General features: G+C 41.2%; 1 protein-coding gene across 1 annotated transcript in view; it reads left to right on the top strand.

Moving 5' to 3' along the window:
* Window positions 1-21,971, top strand: part of nlgn4xa (neuroligin 4 X-linked a) — a 149,591-nt gene extending 127,620 nt beyond the window's left edge. Inside the window, exons 5-6 of the mRNA XM_030750697.1 lie at window positions 2,125-2,914; window positions 19,553-21,971. Of these exons, the coding sequence (XP_030606557.1) occupies window positions 2,125-2,914; window positions 19,553-20,447 (1,685 nt within the window). The 3' untranslated portion in view covers window positions 20,448-21,971. The remainder of the gene's footprint in view (window positions 1-2,124; window positions 2,915-19,552) is intronic.
* Window positions 21,972-23,161: the final 1,190 nt, after the last annotated feature.

The following is a 23,161-nucleotide window of genomic DNA, read 5'->3' as shown; positions in this document are numbered from 1 at the left end:
GCTGGGGCATGCACAAAAGTCAACAATACCTCTCTCTCTCTCTCTCTCTCTCTCTCTCTCTCTCTCTATATATATATATATATATATATATATATATATATATATGTGTGTGTGTGTGTGTGTGTGTGTGTGTGTGTGTGTCTTCTTCATGGCACCTGTTAGTGGGTAGGATTTATTAAGGAGCAAATGAACGTTTTGTCCTCAAAGTTGTTGTTAGAAGACAAACATAAGGAGTGAAGTAAGTTTCACAAGGGTCAAATTGTGATGGCTAGACGACTGGGTCTGCAAAACTGCAGCTCATGGAGAGTGTTCCCTGGTAAGGGCTGTTGTGGCAGCAAAAGGGGTCCAACATAATTTTAGCCATGTTATGCTTGATTGGTTTACTGGTGGTGTGGCTCCAAAACAAGCCCAGTCTTCAGCTCTCCTCCACAATATGAGCTGCAGTATGAGGTCTTAGTGATGATATACTCTCGTCTGTCCAAAGGACAGCGTTGAAGTGAAAATTTGCCTGAGAGTTCAGGCTTTGTTAAAGAAAAAAGATGGTCATACTAATATTGATTTTCTTAGCTCGTTAGAATTCTGCACGCCCAGTTTTTGCTTTACGTACTGTATTTACATGTTTGTTTATATCACATCAGAGCTCTATGGAAAAAAAATTAAAATCATGCTTGATAGCTATACTAATATAGACTGTGTAATGTGTTAGGAATGAATTGATGCTACATCGTTTCATGAAAATAAGACACCCCGAAAATCAAAGTTAAAAAAACAAAAGATGTGGCAGACTAGAACATTTTGCCAAAATATCGTTTCAGCAACTCAAAATGGTACTCAGTAGTTTGTGTGCCCCCGTGTGCTTGTATGCATGCCTGACAACATCTGGGCTCCTAATGACATGATGGATGGTGTCCTGGAGGACCTCCTCCCAGAGCTGGACCAGTGCACCACAGAGCTTCGGGACAGTCTGAGGTGCAGCCTATAATGGTCAGATGGACCAAAACATAATGTCTAAGAGGTCTTCTACTGGATTTAGGTCAGGCGAGTGTGGTCCCTTCATCATTTAAGAACTGCCTGCATACTGCCTGGGTACAACAATTTGTCTGAGGACACGCCTCCCCAGACCATCATTGACCCACTACCAGACTGGTCATGCTGAACGATGTTACAGGCAGCATAACGTTCTCCACGGCTTCTACAGACCCTTTCACATCTGTCACATGTGCTCAGGGTGAACCTGCTCTCATCTGTGAAAAGCACAGGGCGCCAGAGGTGGACCTGCTAATTCTGCTATTTTATGGCAAATGTCAATCAGGCTCCACGGTGCTGGGCAGTGAGCACAGGGCCCACTAGAGGATGTCGGTCCCTCAGGCCCCCCTCATGAAGTCTGTTTCTGATTGTTTGATTAGAGACATTCACAACAGTAGCTGCTGGAGGTCATGTTGTAGCTCTGCAGTGCTCATCCTGTTCCTCCTTGCACAGAGGAGCAGATCCCTGTCCTGGAATCTCCATGGTCTTGAGACTATGCTGGGAGACACAGCAAACCTTTTGGCAGTGGCACAAGTTGGACTCATGGTACCTGTCCAACCTCTGTAGGGTCCAGGTATGGCCTCATGCTACCAGCAGTGACACTGACCCTAGCCAAATGCAGAACTAGTGAAAAATCAGAAAAGATGAGGAGGGAAAAATGTGCGTCGACCTCGACCTGTAAAACCATTCCTGTTTTCGTTATTGTCTCATTGTTGCCTCTCTGGTGCACCTGTTGTTAATGATTAACAGGCTCCTCAGCTACTTAACTGAGCAGATCAATGTCTCAGAGGTTTGATTGACTTGATGTCATACTCCTTTTTAAAAATTAATCTGAAAATCACTTTCACTGGATTTTTAAGTAATTATGAATTAAACACTCAAAGGGCATGTAGTCAGTATGCAGTGTAACCTGTAACTGTACAGGGGAGAAAATGTCTGATTGGTGTATCCCCCCAAAAAATTAAAATAAAACAAAAATAAAACTATTTCCAAAGACAAAAATATTTCCTGTTTTCCAATGCGGATGTTTTCTGCTTTGAACCATGAAGCACGATCATGTTTATGTCTGCATAATACTAACACCAGTTCCAATCTCAGATCTCTTCCAGAAAGCTATCATCCAGAGTGGCACTGCACTGTCCAGCTGGGCAGTCAACTACCAGCCCGCCAAATATACAAGAGCCCTTGCTGAGAAGGTGGGCTGCAACATGTTGGACACCATCGACCTGGTGGAGTGCCTGCAGAAGAAGAACTACAAGGAGCTAATTGAACAGTACATCACACCTGCTAAGTACCACATTGCCTTTGGTCCAGTGATTGATGGTGATGTAATCCCTGATGACCCCCAGATTCTCATGGAGCAAGGAGAGTTCCTGAACTATGACATTATGCTGGGGGTCAATCAGGGTGAGGGGTTTAAATTCGTTGATGGCATTGTGGACAGCGAGGATGGTGTGTCTGCCAATGATTTTGACTTTGCTGTGTCTGACTTTGTGGATCATCTCTATGGCTACCCAGAGGGCAAAGACACTCTTCGTGAGACTATCAAATTTATGTATACTGACTGGGCTGACAAGGAGAACCCAGAAACACGCCGCAAAACCCTGGTGGCTTTGTTCACTGACCACCAGTGGGTGGCACCAGCTGTGGCTACAGCTGACCTCCACGCTCAGTATGGGTCACCCACCTATTTCTATGCTTTCTATCACCACTGTCAGAGTGACATGAAGCCCAGCTGGGCTGACTCGGCTCATGGAGATGAAGTCCCATACGTATTTGGAATTCCTATGATTGGCCCGACGGATCTCTTCAACTGCAACTTCTCCAAGAATGACGTGATGTTAAGTGCTGTTGTCATGACCTACTGGACTAACTTTGCCAAAACAGGGTGAGTGCTTCTTTTCATTGTTATCTCTTATGCTTGACTTTTCTTACAATTTTATTCCTCTATAGAATAATTAATTTAAGAATCTCTTCTGACAACTAGTGAAATAAAACAAGAAAACTAGACAAAAATTAGTTGTGGTCAAAAGTTTACACACACTCATCACGGGCATGAATGCCATAGTAAGTTTGGGCTTTTAATGATTGGGTTGAACTGTTCTTATTTGAGGGTGGAATGATGTAGCTCAGGGGGTAGAGCAGGTTACCTACTAATTGGAAGGTTGGTGGTTCAATTCCTGGCTATTTCAGTCTGTGTGCCAAAGTATCCTTGGGCAAACCCCAAGTTGTTCTCTGATGCAGCTGTTGGAGTATGAATGTGTGTGAATGTTAGGTAGTAAACACTTAGCTGTAAATGGAAGTGCTTGTCTGAATATGCGTGAATGAGGGGTCATGTTGTATAAAGTGCTTTGAGTGCTCAGAGTAGAAAACCACTATATAAGAACCAGTCCATTTATAAGGTTATATTTCCCTTAGCAACATGCACCTCGACCAGATGCTTTTAGTAGGCATCAACAAGCTTCTGGCATAATCCTTGCTCGATATTTGACCACTCTTTCTGGCAAAATTGGTGGCGTTCATTTAAAATGGTTGGTTTCTTGGCATGGACCTGGCTTTTAACCCTTTAATAGCCAGCTGTCATGGGTGACATGAGTGTGCAAGTGCACTGTTCATTGCCATAATTGCACGACGGTTTGTCCCCTTGGAAAAATCGAAATGGTTTCTGAAAGCTGAGAAGTTGCGCTCCACAGCCAACATAAGGTTATTATGGTAATTTCAGTCGTCCTGTTGCGGGAAGCCTGTGAATGGTGGCACTTTTGAAGCTCACAGGCCCTAAATAAAGGGTTAAGCATAGTATACAAATCTTCACTAGGACTGAGGTCTGGGCTTTGGGAGGGCCATTCCAGAAGCTTACTGGGCCATTTATAAACAACTGCAGATTCCAGGATCATCAATTTAAAAAACTGTGCCTAACTATAAGTTATTCAGATGTGTCACAGTTTGCCAAGGTCCAGAGGAAGACTCAGGTGCCGTTTACACGAAGCCGTTTTCACTGGAAACGGTGTCGTTTTGATGCGTTTCAGCCTTTCGTTTACACGATGGCGTTTCAGAAACGATCCGCGTTTACACGAGGACATGTGAAACGATGAAAACGATGTAGTTCCCATGCCAGGCCACAAGTTGGCGTTGGTTTTCTCTTTGCAAAGTTTGTTTACGCAAGACGCACATGCGTGGAGTGACACAGTAGGTAGTGCGGCAAATTGTTCATTACTTACAAAACGGCCAATGTGAGAGGTTTTGTGTGGACCGATGATGAGGTTGGATCGCTGCTGCACACAACGCTGAATTACAAAACGGTCAAAACACAGGAAAAGCATAAGAAGCACTCGTGAATCCGCGAGTACTGTTTATCAGTTTGTGCGTGCACGAAAAACTGGCCATCGCAACCATAGTGCGCATGTGCGAGTCGAGCGTTTTCAAATCACCCCGGTTTCAAGTGTTTACACGAAAACGCAAGCCGGTGCGTTTCTGAAACGCTCCACTCTGGACCCCGTTTCTGAAACACATCGTTTTCACTCTGTTGTCGTGTAAACAGAAGGGTGAAACGCATCAAAACGACACCGTTGTCGTGTAAACGCAAGGCCGAAACGCATCAAAACGACACCGTTTCAAAATGAAAACGGTCTCGTGTAAACGGCACCTCAAACTGTCACCCTTAGTGACAGTTTAGCTTAGTGTTAGCACTCTGCTTCCAAAACCAGCTTTGATGTGTGTTTGGCATCATTGTCTTGTTGGGACACCAATTATGTTCAACTTTCAACTGTTTAGCTGTTGAGTTGAGGTGAAATTTAAGAATTTGGAGGTAGATCTCTGTCTTGATTATTCTATCCACTTTGTGCAGTGGTGCTATGTATCAGTACTACAGGCAGCAAAACAGTCCCAGAGCATGATGCTACCAGCACCATACTTGTCAGATGGTACAGTGCTCTTAGGTTTGAAAGCCTCACCTTTACTCATCCAAACATACCTCTTATCAGTGTGGCCAAATTGTCCAGTCTTTGTCTCATCTGACCATAGAACTTTTCTCCAGAAGACATTTGGCTTGTTTCTGTGGGCAGCTACAGTGATGCTGGTGTTACAGCAGTTTCCAGTTAATGGCAGGCTCGGGACTTGGTGGTTACTGGGTTGTTTCTCAACATCCGAACCAATTTCCTCTCATCTAAGGATGACAGTTTGGGTTTTATTCTGGACGTTGGCAAAGTGGTGACACATCCGAATAACTTGTACTTACAATCGCTTCTACGTACAATTATTTAAACTGGTGGTCCAAATGGTCCATTAAGCATCTGGAATTGACTTCCCACAGCCCTGACCTCAATCCTATTGTAAATTTGTGGACTACATTCAAAATCCAACTCTGTGCCAACAAACCAACTAATTTAAATGATCTCCAACAAATCTGCCATGAAGCTTGGTAAAATATTCAGGCAGAATTATGCCAGAAGCTTGCTGATGGCTACTGAAAGTGTGTGGTCGAGGTGCAACTTGCTAAGGGACATTTAATCAAATATTAGTGGTGGAAAATCCCAAATAATTTCAAACTTGTGCACACAATAACGTTTTTAAAGGTCATTAAAGAAATCTGAAATCTCTGAGGTGAAAATTTTAGTGTCAAAATTTAACACTGTGCATAAAAATATTGCTAAAGTGTAGCTGTTGTTTTAAACAAATGGTAACAGTATCATTGAAGCAAGGTGTATTATTCAGGAAATTTGGAATGTTTTTCAGCATAGAAACAGATTGCATATTGGGGTATTTATTGCAAGTTCATCATAAGGAATTGGGATGTTTATTATATCCTCTGCAAAACTGACCATCTTACTTTTAAAGCACAGCTTTTCCTGGTCACAGGAACTGCTCCACCTCACATGGCTTTTGTCTGCCACGGTAGCCTTCAGTGTTGATATGCTATTGGTTAAAAACACACACACACACACACACACACACACACACACACACACACACACACACACACACACACACACACACACACACACACACACACACACACACACAGAAAGTACTGATTATGAAAAAAATCTGTATATTTGATCCAATACTTGGCCAGTCTAATAATCACTCGACCCCTCCTTACAGACAGTTGTTAAATTAATGGAAAAACCAGCATTAGCTGTGTTGTTAAAGTGTTGGAGCAATATGTGTTGTCAGCACAGTAAAATTGGTCCTCCAGTGTACACTGTTCTTCAAAAAGAAATCACTCATTTAGTGTTTTGATGTTGATGGTGGAGGGCACTGTATTGAATGTCAGTCCAGAATCTAGCACAGCTGTTCATCTGGGTTTAAATCTGGTAAATCTGAAGACCATAGTATATGAGTCACATCATTTTCATTATTTGCAACCCCCTCAGTGGTCCCTCCTGGCCAATGGATACTCTCGTTCATCCTGAAAGAGACTTCTCCTATCAGGACAGAAATGTCTAATCACAGGATAAAGGTGATCACTCAAAATAAGCCTTTATTGATTTGTAATGACCCTTTTCTCTAAAGGAATGAGTGGACCTAAATAGCAAATTGACCCCCACACACTAATGGACCCACTGGATTTTCTCACCTTGGGGGTCAAGGGTTGAGCTTTTTCTCCTTTAATATGGTATTTGTCAGTGTTTCCCCAACAAGCTGTCATGAAGTCCTGTCAGAAAAAAATAAACACTTTTCAGTTTCAGCTAGTGTGCTGGTATGCATAAAGTATCACTGACATTCTATGTGAAAGCATTTGAGAAGACGTGTTTATTGTATATTGGCAATACAATAAATGGCGGTACGGTAGCACACATACAATTAAAGTCACCTTTAATGCCTACAGTGTGTAAGTACTTAATATTCTAAAGATAGATGGAACAAAAACTTTTGCTATGATTAGCTTAGAGATTGAATGATTTAACTTGTGAGTCAAAGAGATCAAGTGGAGGTTAATAAAACAAGTCAAATCCTCTCCACTGCTGCAGCGGTGCAGGATTTGATGAAAGGATTTGCCTGCTGTTTATATTTGGATCACGTTTTTGCTTCACACACACCTTGAGATTAGGTATCAGGGTGTTTGCAGCCCAGTCATACTGAAAATTCACTTTAAGGTGAATAAATAAAGTCTTGATCAGCTTCATAGGCTGGAGCCTTCACTCTGGCAGACTTACAGATATTTTGGAAGATTCTTTTCTCTTGCTGCTTTTTTCAGTACGCATGGAATAAAGCACTATCTGAAAGCACATTTTTCACTGGGAGCATGGCAATTTTTCAACACGTCTTCCTCATGCGTTGGCAAAGTATTCTGTTATGAATCACAGTGGATTGATGTTTTGAAACTTTTCTTGATGCACTACAAAAGAACCGGCCAATCTGGGCATGTTAGCATACAAAGGTATTTCATAATCAGATAGTAACTGATAATCTCCTGATTACTAAAGAAGTTATGAATCTAGTGCTCACCATGGGATTCTTGAAATGCCCTACGCCATGAGTAAAAGGAGCGAAAAACGAGCTGGACTCCTGATAGCAAAATAATTAAAGATGATCTTAATAGCTGGCAATACAGTAACGTTCAACAAAACTAACTGAGAGAGTATATGTAATGTGAACTCATATTCATGTATTTTTTCTTGCATTTTTTTCTTGCAGACTTTCATAGTCTTCTTAAGGCCTCTGACAGTGGACTCATCTTTGTTCTTACCCGGCTAAACCTCAGTGCAGCTTTGATACTGTTGATCATAACGTTTTATTACAGAGATTAGAGCATACTATAGGTATTAAAGGTACTGCACTGCAGTGGTTTGAATCATATTTATCTAATAGACTCCAATTTGTTCATATAAATGGGGAGTCTTCTTCACACACTAAGGTTAATTATGGAAGGTTCTGTGCTAGGACCAATTTATTTACATTATACATGCCTCCCTTAGGCAGTATTATTAGAAAGGATTGCATCAATATTCATTGTTATGCAGATGATGCTCAGTTTTATCTATCCATGAAGCCAGATGACAAACATCAATTAGTTAAACTGCAGGAATGTCTTAAATACATTAAGGCCTGGATGACCTCTAATTTCCTGCTTCTAAATTCAGATAAAACTGAAGTTCTTGTACTCGGCCCCACAAATCTTAGAAACATGGTGTCTAACCAGATACTTACTCTGGATGGCATTACTTTGGCCTCCAGTAACACTGTGAGAAATCTTGGAGTCATTTTTGACCAGGATATGTCCTTCAATGCACATATTAAACAAATATGTAGGAACGCTTTTTTGCATTTGTGCAATATTTCTAAAATTAGAAACATCCTTTCTCAGAGTGATGCTGAAAAGCTCATTCATGCATTTATTACTTCTAGGCTGGACTATTGTAATTCATTATTATCAGGCTGTCCTAAAAGCTTCCTGAAAAGCCTTCAGCTGATCCAAAATGCTGCAGCTAGAGTACTGACAGGGACTAGAAAGAGAGAGCAGATTTCTCCCATATTGGCTTCTCTTCATTGGCTCCCTGTTAAATCTAGAATAGAATTTAAAATTCTTCTCCTCACATACAAGGTCTTAAATAATCAGGCTCCATCTTATCTCAAAGACCTCATAGTACCATATCACCCCAACAGAGCACTTCGCTCTTAGACTGCTGGCTTACTTGTGGTTCCTATGGTACTTAAGAGTAGAATGGGAGGCAGAGCCTTCAGCTTTCAGGCCCCTCTTCTGTGGAACCAGCTCCCAGCTTGGATTCAGGAGACAGACACCCTCTCTATTTTTAAGATTAGGCTTAAAACTTTCCTTTATGATCAAGCTTATAGTTAGGGCTGGATCAGGTGACCCTGAACCATCCCTTAGTTATGCTGCAATAGACATAGGCTGCTGGGGGGTTCCCATGATGCACTGAGTATTTCTTCTTCATTCACCTCTTTTTACTCTGTTTATACCCCAGTCTGCATTTAATCATCCATTCATTCTCTTCCGCTTATCCGGGGCCGGGTCGCGGGGGTAGGAGCCTAAGCAGAGAAGCCCAGGCTTCCCTCACCCCAGCCACCTCCTCCAGCTCATCCGGAGAGACCCCAAGGCGTTCCCAGGCCAGCCGAGAGATATAATCTCCACAGCCTGTCCTGGGTCTACCATGGGGCCTCCCGGTGGGACATGGCTGGAACACCTCATCCAAGAGGCGGCCAGGAGGCATCCTAATCAGATGCCCGAGCCACCTCAACTGGCTCCTTTCAATGTGGAGGAGCAGCGGCTCTACTCTGAGCCCCTCCTGGATGGCCGCACTCCTCACCTTATCTCTAAGGGAGAGGCCAGCCCCCCGCTCCTGTAGGCCCACCACCCGCAGGAGGCGTCGTAGGGGTTGGGTGCAGTGTGTGTTGGGCAGTGGCCGAGGGCGGAGGCCCTGGCGGACTGATCCCTGGCTATCGGGACTGGGACATTTAATCATTAGTTATTATTAATCTCTGCCCCCCCCCTCAGCAGATGACCCCCCTCCCTGAGCCTGGTTCTGATGGAGGTTTCTTCCTGTTAAAGGGAGTTTTTCCTTCCCACTGTCACCAAGTGCTGCTCATAGGGGGTCGTTTTGACTGTTGGGTTTTGTCTGTATTATTGTAGGGTCTTTACCCACAATACAAAGAACCTTGAAACGATGGTTTCTTGTGATTTGGTGCTGTATAAATAAAATTGAACTGAATTGTGTATATGCGGGTTTAACTAATTGCCAAATATTCAAAATATATCAGCATAATAGTATCAAGATATGACAAGACAATATGATCTCTGTTCTTTGGTAAAGAATTGTATCTTACACTAAAGGATTAAGAAAGGAAGCACCCAAGCACATTTTCAGTTGTAAAATTCTCGCAGCTTTTGTCACGGCTGCTGCTGAAAGTGTGTGCTGTTACCTCCGTGGATAAAAAACAAGGAGAGCACAGCTGAAGCCCACTCACATTTGAGGACTGAAATATTTTAGCTGTTTGTGATAACATGCTGATGTTAGACAGTATTTAACAAGTGACAGCTGACTTTCACAATATTATATATACAGTGCATCACCTCAGAGTCAATTGCCATTTTTTTAGATAGCAGCCATCCATTTTAGTAGTTTAGAATTATCAGATATAGGTATATTTAGAGAACAAATTAAATGAGAAATCCCCAGACAACATTACAACTCACAGCTCATTCACCAATTATATCTCTGTAGACATGGATTGGACTGACTGAATGTGCTGCTGCTCACTTGCACTCATTGAACACTGAACACGGTCACACCCTCTGGGAAATATTGATGAATGTTTTTAAGGTAGACGAGCAAACGTTGCAAGGATTATTTCCCCTTTTTCCTTTTTCTTTTTTTTTCTTTAAGTCCTAGAGTGATTTTAATATTGAAGTCTCCACAACAGATTTAGAAAGTGGAGGAATCAGCAATATGTTAGCTTCTGCTGCTTGAATTGCTTTCTCCTTTTCTCTCTTTGGCTTTTATGAGTTTTATGACTCCCATATACTTCCCATTTTTCAGGAAGTGATATAAAAGCTGGCCTAGTTTTTATACCAACTGATAAGTAATGGTTTCAAGGTGTTTTCTGTTCACAATATCATTATTTGATGATTAAGCTCTGCCAAAGTAAATATTTTGCCCTCTACTTCATTTCCCATCAGTATAAATTTGATTTTTTTTGGGTCACTGCTCAGGTCAAATTGCACATATGTGTAAATAAAGTAAGTGTGAACAAAAATATTTCAGACTGAAACATCTTGTATATACAAGCCGTTTTGTTCATGGACATCTTAAGCTTTTAATCTCTGAGACAGGACAAAGTAACACAAAAGTATCTGTTACACCACATTAGTGACACACTGCAGCTGGGAGCCCTCAGTCACTGAAAAGAGCAAATTTAGGAATCCAACCTGTATAAGAGTCACCGTCATTGTCAACAGATGGATGCTTGATGGCAACATGCAAGCAAAGCATACATTTTGCTGCTCACTAAGCACGGAGGGCCTCAAGCTGTATTATTTTTTAAAGCTGATTCAGTGGTAGAGGATAGCATATTGTTCCAGCATATGTTAATGCTGAGATGACAGGCCATAAGTGAAACCCCACCACCTGCTAGCAATGCCTTATGTATGGTTCCATATGTAACCACCAGTTGGAGGGCAAGCCTCGCAGTATCACTGTGTTCAACCTTTTTAATGAGAGGACGAGCTTATGTAATGGCACAGGTGGAGCTGTGAACATATTGCATCAATATGTTTGAGTTAGAAACCCTGCAGAACTATTTTCTGTCATCTGCAGTACCCGAACAAAGAAAGAAAGTATTATTTGGGTTTATGTATGGATGCCTGCAGTTTTTCAAACCTCGCTGTGGCATGGTGATGGGAACAAGCAGACTCACATGGACCATAATGTCACAATTCTCCTTAGTGTCTAATGTTCAATCCAGCCTCACAGCTGTGGCACTGCTGATGACTGTGTTTTTAGCAATGTTTTGTCAGGGGACAAAAAGCTTATGGCTTTATGAGTGTATTTTTATGGCTCAGAATTGATGACAGCTGTACATCCATAACTGTGCCTGGCCATCGAACGCTCATAAATGAGATCTCACTTTAACATTTTGTGGGAAGTTCTTCAGATTTAGCACTCCCTCACTCACTCAAAGGTGAAAGGTCACTGTCACCTGACATCCTGACTGCCTCATTCTCGTTGGATATAGTTCAGGGAAGTCTGGAAAGAATTTCATTATATGGGTCACAAAAAGCCACTGGAGGAACGATCGAGGGCTGATCAGAATATGGTAATGATGCCATGGAGCAAATATGTCTGTGTGTGTTTTCTTTGTCCTGTGTGCTCATGACCAAAGACATGCATGGTGGGTTAATTCATCTTTCCAAATCAGCTGCAGGTGTGAGTTCAGTTCACCAAACGTGGCACAAATTAAAGCGCAGCCCAGTACAGACAGACCAGAAATATAATTTAATTTGTTTAGTCCCAGTTGTCTAATATCTGTCCAGTTTAACTAATTTCCATACATGTTTTGATGTAAGAGGAGCCGAACATCAGATGTTTTTGGCTTGTTGCATATTCAATAATATGCAACAAGCCAAACCTAAGTGATGTCCAGTCACCCTAGGTTACCACTGAATTTCTTAACAGAAAATATTAGTAAAATATTTGGTGACCAGAACTGAAATCCAGTCAAAGATACCAGTGTAATATTGAAACACATAATGTAAAAAGACAGCACTTGGTTCTGTACTTGATTTAATCTAGTTAGTGAATTTTTGTGGAATATGTGGAATAACCTTCCAAATATCTGTGATAACAGGACTCTTGGGTCAGCGTTGCCTCCCTGAAGACTTTTTTATTGCCTGGGTACTTTAGAGGTACTTTAAAAAATACTAATCACCAACAAACAGACTCTGCAGCAGGCTGAACTCAGGTGATTTCTCCAACTCACTGTAGAAGGGAGTAGTTCTGTCCTTAATAATAATAATAATAATAATAATAATAATAATAATAATAATAATAATCAATGTGGACATATGGATCATCTGTTTGTTGAGGTAGATCTCCAGCCAGTGAAATCCTTCTTAAACATGAGGCTTTCAGGGTGGCTCAGTGGTTGAGCAGGTGGCCATGTATGCTGTGTGTCATCACTCCTCTCACTTTCCTGTCTCACTCCCTCCACTATACACTATCACATAAAGCATCACATATATCACATAAAGGACAAAAAAAGTAACACCAAAAAAGCACGAGGCTTTCTGGGATGTTTGACCTGCATTCTGTTACTGTCACTTTCATGATATAGCTAGCTAGCAACCAAATTGTTGAAGTTATGGGGATGTGCTACAGCCATACAACAAACAGTAGTTTCTTTTACACTGTAAAAAGGTTGCTGTAAGCTTTAGACCTACTTACTGGCAGCTGGATGTAAACACTTACAGTAAGAAGGTCCTTAACTCATCAGCAGGACCAGGATCTGCTCCTCTGTGCAAGGAGGAACAGGATGAGCACTGCAGAGCTACAAAATGACCTCCAGCAGTCACTGGTATGAACGTCTCTGACCAAACACTCAGACTTCATGAGGGTGGCCTGAGGGACCGACGTCCTCTAGTCGGCGCTGTGCTCACTGCCCGGCACCGTGGAGCCTGATTAGCATTTACCATAGAATACCACAACTGGCAGGTCCACCAATGGAGCTCTGTGAGAGCAGGTTCACCCTGAGCACATGTGACAGATGTGAAAGGGTCTGTAGAAGCCGCAGAGAACGTTATGCTGCCTGTAACATCATTCAGCATGACTGGGTCAGTGATGGTATATCCATGGAGGGACACACAGACCTCTACAGGCTAGGCAACAACTGATACTGATACTTGACTGCCATCAGGTATCAGGATGAAACCCTTGGACCTGTCAGACCCTACACTGCTGCAGTGGGTCCTGGGTTCCTCCTGGTGCACCACAGTGCCCGACCTCATGTGGCGAGAGTATGCAGGCAGTTCCTGGAGGATGAAGGGACTGATTCTAACTTATCGGCCACCACACTGACCTCAATTAAATCTAAACCCCTTTCTCTATAGGGCATTCATGTCAAACTTAAGGCCCGTGGGCCACATCCGGCCCGCAATATAATTCTGTTTGGCCCACAAGATAATTTCACATGGCTATGATAAATGGCCTGCCAGTAAATAGCGCTCCCACCACTTATACTACAAATCCCATGATGCACTGCAACAGCTGTCGCACAGGTCAAGACCAGCGCACTAACCTGTTTTCTGTGTTGCCAGTTACACATTAATCAGTGAACAGCTGCTGTTTTTGCTGAGAAACTGGACACACTGCACAGTTTATGCAGCGTTTTTCCCACTTTGAAGTGCAGAAATTTACATCACAGCTCTTATCTGAAAAAAAATGTCGATTTTTATCAGCTTGAAATGTTCCCTGATGTTATTTTTGAAGAAAAATATAATTTTATATTTTATTTAGTGTGTTGAGTGTCTGTATTCTGGCCATTCAAATTCATATTTCTGATTAAAATTATTTTCAGTTTCAGACTGTTCAATAAAGTTGATGCTGTTTGGCCCACGACTTAGACTGTGTCTTCAGTTTTGGCCCGTCCTTTGATTGAGTTTGACACCCTGCTGTAGGGTGTACCTTACAATATCAAATGCCTTAGGGCAACTGTTGTGATTTGGTGTTATATAAATAAAATGTAATTTTTCCATCCATCCATTTTCTTCCTCTTATCCGAAGCCCAGATGTAGCTGTCCTCAGCCACGTCCTCCAGCTCGTCTGGGGGGACACCGAGGTGTTCCCAGGCCAGCCAAGAGATCTAATCTCTCCAGCATGTCTTGGGTTTGTGCCTCCCAGTAGGACATGCCTCCCCCAAATTTAATTGAATTAAATTTTATCCAATAGAACAACTCTGGGACATTATGTTTCGTTCCATCTGATGCTGCCACGTGGCCCCTCAGACTCTCCAGGAGCTCAGTGATGCTCTGATCCAGATCTGGAAGTAGATCCCCCAGGACGCCATCCACCATCTCATTAGGAGACCCGATGTTGTCAGACATGGATACAAGCATGTGGGGGCCACAGAAACTACTGAGCTCCATTTTGAGTTGCTGCAATGAAACTTGGGTAAAATGTTCCAGCTGCTGTATCAGTGGTCCACTTTGGGTTTCAGGGTGTGTTTGAATTCATCCTCTGTGGGTTCATCATTTTCATTCCCATCCAACGATGCAGCATCCTGACATTCCAACACATTACCCAGAACATACCAGTGCAGATATGCAGCACGTTTATTTCTTCTTTTTTTTTTTTTGCCATTGATATCTGATGTTTTTAAAGTGTTTCTTCACAATTTTTGACCAGTGTATTTAAGAGACACTGAGACATTAAACAGACAACCATGAACTCATAACGTCATATCATAAGCGCTGTACTATGTGTAAACATCTGGCGCCTCATGGCAGCACTCAGAATCTCAGAATTTCAAGAGTGCTATAGTGTCTTTTGCAATTAAATGTATACGATTTGCCTGTGGGAATTTGTTGTCATTTTATCACTGCTGCTCTGGCTAACATCACTAGTGAAGCCATCACTGTCAGTGTTTTGTTTTCCCAGCATGGACTCTCCCCCACACTTCTCTCACACACACACACACACACACACACACACACACACACACACACACACACACACACACACACACACACACACACACACACATACACAATTTGTCACAAACATCTCCCCTTAAAATATGTTTTTAATTGTTGAAAGTACAAATTATAAGTATGCGCCTAACTTTGTCTTAATAACATTATAAAGGGCTATATGTCCTAATATCTTCTGTAATAACCCTGCTTTCTTATTATTAGCCAACATATTAATCAAATATTCACATCAGAATGCCTATTACGTTCCAATTACTTCTCATTACTAAAAATTAGGGGTGGGACTCGATTAAAAAAGTTAATCGAATTAATTACAAGCTTTGTAATTAATTAATCGAAATTAATCGCATTTTAATCGCATTTCCATATTTGACATGATAAATATTAATTTAAGTTTGGTTGATGAATGAATCAATATACATAAGCTTAAACTACAAAATCTTGTTCATTTTCCCACCAGTCTGCTACACAGACCAATGAAGGGTGGAAGTGCTCCTGTGATAAGCAAACTCCTGAAATTAAAGTTAGGCATCATAACTGGATAGTTTTATTCAACATTAATGTCTCACTTGTTATAGTTGGAAATTAATCATTCTCTCAGCTGTATTCCTTGATGTTGAAATGTGTCATGCTTGTTTTAACAGCTTATTTTGAATTAAAGACTTAAAATTAAACCACAAAAAGGAGAAAAAGTTCGTTCTCCGTTTAACAGCTGCTTTACACAGCTGTGCTTCACACTCACGGTTGCTAGGCGACATGAGCTACGCAGAGGTGACGGCAGCTGATATGAAGGCTAGCTGCTCACTTCCGGCCTTTGCGGTCTTCGTGGGCTACAAAAGACGTGTGCCGGGTCCTTCGCAGGATGCGGCCCCTAATTTGGACATTGTGCGTCGATATAATCTGTATGCCGGGAACTCGTGCACTGAGAAACGTTCCACGGTGCAAAGTGCGATTAAAATGCGTTAAAATTTTTAACGCGTTAATTTCCCCGTAATTAATTAATCGAAATTAACGCGTTAAAGTCCCACCCCTACTAAAAATGTTAAGGCTAAATCCTTACAGCTATATTTCAGTGTTGACTGTCATGAAAAGACAGAGGCTGATCCCAGAATTTAGAGCTAGCTCGCATACAGCAGGTACTAAGATGAAATACTACATTAAGATATATGATCAATGAAAATACTTCCTCTTTATAGATAACACTCTGGATCACAACACTGTATTGCCAAGATGAAAATGGAATCATATTTGTGTGATAGAGTCCACTTTGTTCATGTAAACTCTTCCTCACACAGAGAAGTTAGCCACTTTTATCATTACACATACTTCCTGAGGCAATATTATTAGAACACACCACATAAATATCCACTAAAGTGCAGAAGATACCCAGTTATACGAATGAAGCCAGATGATACAAAGCAATTATTTAATGTATAAATATTTCTTACATGAATATTTTCTTCTCCTAAAATCAGACAAACTTGAAATTTTTGAATTTGCCATTTTTCCTTGTCATTGAGTGAGTGACCCACTGAGTGAGGCCTTCATATCATTGATTCATTCACATTCATGCACTCAGCTGGAGGCAGGTCTATGGCCTCATCTATGGCCTTATTCCTCACCTGTACACTGACAAAGTCACATCAACATGAACACCCAAAAACCTTTATAGTTTCAAAACGAATCAATAAACAAACCTGAACTTTTATGGCATGTATCCAAACACATGCAACAATTCTAGAAACTCCAGAAATATTCCCACTCCCTTCAGATGTCAGACAGACACTTAATTCTCTGCATTATTTTTCTATGAGAGAAAAATTGCAAGAAAGTCTCGACAGTGGTTTGAGTTTTGAATCAAACTCAAAAGGAAGACACGTACTGGGAAAATGAAAGAACCAAAAAACAACAATAGAAAACTAAAGATAAGTCTGCACTTATCTTTACTTTTCTATCGAGTTTCAAATCAGACCGTCTGCGCAAGGTGTCCACCTAACTCAGTGTTTATAGGTTGTTGTAGACGACAGGAGAGCAAGAGGACCTACCAAACATCTATCATGACTCTGTAGAGGCTTGTCCATCAATCATTCATTCTTGGGAACCACTGCAATTCCTCAGCGGGTAGAGCAGAGGTGTCAGGGGCCACATACGGCCCAATTTGATATGAAGTGGTCTGGACCAGTAAAATCATAGCGTTTCAAGAAAATTAAAGATGAAGATTGGATTTTTATGTAGAGTTGTAAGATCACTGTACAATCCACAGTTTGATCTGCTCTTGATTATGGTGATACTGTATATATGCATGCTTCCAGATCCACCTTTGAAGCTTCCTGATTCTGTGGGTCACAGTGCACTTTGATTTATCACAGGTGATTCTTTTCATACTCGTCATTGTAGCGTACTTGAAAAAAGTGGGATGTCCCGCCTTGGAAAGAGAGCAGCATTGGATGATGCCTATTTACAGGCTCTGCTGCCAAGACTGCCTGCTCCCCTCTGCTCCTTAACTGAATTCAAACACAGCACTCACACTGTCAGCTCGCAGGACAGTTCAATATTAGCTGTGCCTCTCGTTCACACTGAACTTGGGAAAACTGGATTTCAATATGTTGCTGCCTACAAATGAAACGAGCTACAGAAAACTATGAAACTGCTTTCTTTGAGTTCACTGACTCATTTAAAAAGGTTGTATTAATCTGTGTAACTACTCTTGTACATGTTTTTCTTAATTAGTGTGTATAATGTGTTCTTTATTTTGGAGCTGTTGTCTCGATTCTTGTATATATGAAAAGAGATCTCGAGCTCAATGACACTACCTGTTTAAATAAAGGATTTATTAATAATAAGAAGAATAATAACCTATATAAGGTGACAACAACTCAGCCGTCCTTTAAAGCTATTGTGTTTTTCACCATAATGAGTCTCATATCAAACAAAACAGTGTGACACCCAGTGGACAAATAAGGAATAGCAGTTACCGGGCCGGTTTTGGCCCACAGGCCATAAGTTTGACAAGTTTGGTGTAGAGAATCATTCAAAACCGTCACTCATCTCTGATATTCAGCTAAAATCAAGAATTATAAACTGAGTTTTGCATTATTGTCAATTTGAGAGGGCAGCAGAGCATCAAGAGTGATTATGCAGTACTGTGCTTTTGGTTGGGGGCGGCTGCAGCTCAGGAGGCAGCACAGTCATGTACTAATTGGAAGGTTGCTGGTTTGATCCCTGGCTGCTCCAGTCTGCATGCCAAAGTGTCCAGACTTGAGCAAGATAATGAACCCCCAATTTCTTCTGATGCATTCACAGGAGTGTGAGTGTATGTGTGTATGTGTGTGTGAATGTTCGATAGAAAGCACTTAGGTGTAGAAAGCACTTGAATGAGACATGCTGTATGAGCGCTTAGAGTGCTCATGTAGAGTTAAAAATGTGCTTTATAAGAACCGGTCCATTTACCACGGTTTGGACTATATAGTCAGGGCTTCACTCAAGCAAACATCGATTGATTCAGTTTAAAGCAATTTTCAAATTATTATTTTACGTACTTATTTTTAACAAACTGATTCTAAGGATTCTAGACACTGAAAAGAACTGCTCTGCATATCACCATAACACATCTGTCTATAATCACACAATACCTTTTCACAAACTCCTTGTTGCATCCCAAAATGCAGTGTATGAGTTGTTCCTTTTGAGTACTGAGATACAACAACTCCCACCGAACTGAACACACAATCAGAGACACACAAACACCCCTGTGTGTCTGCTCCAAGGTTGTTGTATAGCTTCCACTCCCCCTCACCTCTCCAAAGTTAATGAAATCACTCTCACAAAGTCACTGGAGAGGTAGCTCTTTCTCAAGCTCCAAAAAAAAAAGTACGCTGAGCAACACTGAATATTAAGAGAATATGACAACAGACCTGGAAACATGTCATTGGTGTATTATAAAGGACACAGAAGATTTTGTCAGCTTGTGCATTCAAATTCTGAGTCACCTCTAAACACATTAGCTCTGAAAAGAAGGAGCAAAAAAACAGATGAAAGGCTTTGACTTTTTTGGGTAATGACTCATCTGGAAGTGTGACAGATTAGTGCAAAGTGAATGTAATCGACACTGCATTGTTGAACTCTACTATCACACTGCTTTAAAATGTTTTGAAGGAAAGCTAATTCAGTCAGAACAAAAGCTGCTTTGTGTTCATTGTGTTTTAATGGTAATGAATATGAATGTGATATTTAGCTTCTTCCACTGATGTATGTTTATTCTGTCAAAATTAATTAGAAATACCATGTGCAGTCATAATTACCTATCCAGAAATCCTTGGCATACTGCATGAAAAGTCTCTCATCTCATCTATTTTTCTCTTTCAGAGATCCAAACCAACCAGTTCCACAGGATACAAAATTCATCCACACAAAGCCGAACCGCTTTGAGGAGGTAGCCTGGACCAAGTACAACCCCAAAGACCAGCTCTACCTTCACATAGGCCTCAAACCTCGAGTTCGAGACCACTACCGAGCTACCAAGGTCGCGTTCTGGTTGGAACTAGTTCCACATCTTCACAACATAAATGAGTTTTTTCAATATGTATCCACTACCACTAAGATACCGCCGCAGGACACTACTCCCTATCCTTACACCAAACGATTCCCAGGTAAAAACAACTGGCCATCCACCACACGCCACCCAGGAGTTCCTCCAACCAACACCAAACAGACAACCGACCAGCGCAAGAGTGGGGACCTAACTGATGAGTCAACTGTAGTGATTGAGACCAAACGGGACTACTCCACTGAGCTCAGCGTCACCATCGCTGTGGGAGCGTCACTGCTTTTTTTGAACATCCTCGCCTTTGCTGCACTCTACTACAAGAAAGACAAACGGCGGCACGAGTCCAACCAACGTGTCCCCACCCCACAGCGCAACTCTGCTCCAACCAGTACTCCGTCTACCGCCAATGATGTGGCCCATCTGCAGAGTGAGGAACTGATGTCTCTACAGATGAAGCAGCAACAGCTGGAGCACGAGCACCACCACGAGTGTGACTCGCTTCAGGCCCACGACACGCTGCGGCTCACTTGCCCGCCAGACTACACACTGACTCTCCGCAGGTCACCCGACGATATACCCCTGATGACTCCCAGCACCATCACCATGATCCCCAACTCGCTGGCTGGCATGCAGCCTCTGCACAATTTCAACACTTTTGGTGGCAGCCAGAACAGTACCAACCTGCCCCACGGCCACTCCACCACGCGGGTATAGCTCAGCTGGGATGGGACTGTGCCAGGTTCCCTCTGCAACTACCCGCATAAGGCAAATATAAGCGACTGACTCAAAGTCTCAGCAGATGTTATTTTGCTACCATGCCTTCTTGAAAAGTATATACGATATAAAGTGATCATGAACTCATGAAACTATTCAAAATGAATGTTATTACATTAATAACTCTTTTTGGAGCAAACTGTCATGGAAGATTTTCAAGAAGTTTTACCAAAAGAAAGTGCAACCAGTGGATGACTGTTATATATGCTCACAACACAAAAAGAGCAGTTTCTGTGTTGATAAATACGCCTTTGCAAAGGCTTTTGTGCCATAAATACACAACAGGAAGACAAAGACAGCAGCTGGTGAAAAGCAACAATGGAACTCCATCTTTTCATGATCCTCCATGTTTCAGACACTTGACTTGGGCACATAATTTGACACCCCAGCCTGAAATGTATTTATGAAAACTTTGTACAAAAGGAAAAAAAAGGTATATAGTTATGCGTGGAAATACAAAAAGTTTTAAAAAAGAAAAATGATATTAAAATTGCTCCTCGAACTATTGTTTTTTATTTTGGCTGAGATCTTTTAGGGTTTTTCTTTTTTTTTTTGTTTGTTTTTTTTTTAGCTTGTGCTTTCTGTTGAGGTGTGTGTAAATATATCTGAACATTCGTCATTCTTTCTCCAGTTACAACCTGCGTTTCATTAGTTTTCACACAATGACCAAATTGCGAACACAATCCCATGCTTGGAGAGTAGCACACTGTGGGTTTGCAGGTCACCACATACAGTACCGTCTTGTGCTTTGCTTTGTGTCCACTCTTTAGACATTGCATGTCCAGGAAGAGCTTTACTCTGCATTTTCAGACATCTGCTGTCTGAGAATATGGACCGACTCAGTCCCATCACCTGCTGCCATCCTGTTATGCTCCCAGCAGTTTTCTTTGTGGGCTTTTTCTGTCTTGCAATCTCAGCACTGCCTGAGCTTACAATGTGACCAGCAATGTATTATTTAGAAATAAAAAGGCAGTGATTTTTTGTATTAATATTAGTTGGATATGTTTGTAAAGAAATATATGTTAGATATTTCAAATTGTCATATGCTAGCAATATGTAAAGTATTGTGCCAGGCTTGTGATATTTTGGGTTACAAAAACAAGTGAATGAGTGTAAATATTAATGATACTAATTATTATAAAATTACAACACAAGTAGTCATAACTCTCTTTCCATTTTGCATCCTATTATGAAAAAAAGAGGAAGTACATCCAGAAGAATTTAAGCTACATTTGTAAGTTCTATAAAATATATATTCTTGCCATTTGGTCCATGAACCAGTCGAGATAACAAGGGTTTTAATGTAGAGTTTAAAAATCCTTATTTAGTCTTATATTTATTTGAGGTTTTGCCTTAGGTAATAATCGACATATTTCTGGCTGGACACCTGTATAAACTTTTTCTGCAACATTTTTAATAAAATATCACAGTATTTTCTAAAAATAAATGAATAAATAAAAATTTTAAAAAAAGAGAGAGAGAATAAACATGGATCGAGGTTTAATTGGGTTTGATCATTTGTGTGGTGTGTCTTTAAATATTTGCACTGACCACTCAAAGCACTTTTTTACTGTTGCTAAGCCACATTTCAGTTTTCGCACACACTCCCACAGCACTTAATACACCACTTTAAACAAACTCCAGTGGATGCACTGGAAGGGAACTGGGATTTACTGCCTGTCAGTATGATTATCCCAAAAAATTCTCAAATAGTTTCGCTGTGTTTGAAGCAAGAACACGTGCAAAGGTAAGTCTCTTCATTCAGTTTTATGAGCAATCTTTTTAAATGCTTCACTTTCTTCGTCTCTGTCTTATTTTTATGAAATGCTGTTATATTTAATTACCACATTTAGAAATGACTCTCTGTAAGTCTGACTACTTATTCTTTTAATCACTGTTTAAACAGCCACAGCTTGCAGCAGCTTCCAGCTCCTGTTTTCTAATTATTTTAATGTCATTCCACTGAAATAAAACAAAAATCTGTGACAAAACATGGAAACGAAACAGAGCTGAAAAATGCAAACATTTTATAGAACTTACAGGGCAGAAATTATACACAAATATCAGAAATACAAACAAAGAAACCAAAAACAACAGAGTGATATTCAGGGATTCAAATTCATTTGAACCTCCTGTTATTTTGTGTCCATTAAAGTGGTTATTGTGGCTTTAAGCATCACACTAACACTTCATCCGGCTGTCTGAGCCAACATTTCCATCCGTGCTCACAGGTTTACGGTCAGTGTCCTTCTCTTATTGACTTCCAAGAACACTCAGCAGCTAAATTAATATAAGATCATGATGTGGACAATAATGAGGACAACACTGGAGTCCACACATGAAGAGTTAAATCAATGGAAGATGAAAAATGAGGATGGAGGCAGAAGAAGAAAACTGCTGCAAAGACTGGAACCTGTTGATGCCAGACTAAGAAATTCTGTATGTGTGAGTGGACGAGAGCAGCCCAATCTCTGGAACTACAACATATCTGTTATAAACACTGCCATCCTGGCAGAAGCAGCGCTAGGCTCTTATCACAGGGGCAGTGCTAGGCTCTTATCATAAAGGGAGAGGTGCATTCTTAAGGGCCTTTCAGATAAAGCTATTTAAGCCCCGGTAAAGTTTTGATGTGGTTCAACCTGCCGTTTACAGGA

The sequence above is a fragment of the Archocentrus centrarchus genome, chromosome 2 (assembly GCF_007364275.1).
Source record: "Archocentrus centrarchus isolate MPI-CPG fArcCen1 chromosome 2, fArcCen1, whole genome shotgun sequence".
Classification (NCBI taxonomy): Eukaryota; Metazoa; Chordata; class Actinopteri; order Cichliformes; family Cichlidae; genus Archocentrus; species Archocentrus centrarchus.
This window is presented reverse-complemented; position numbering and strand designations above follow the sequence as displayed.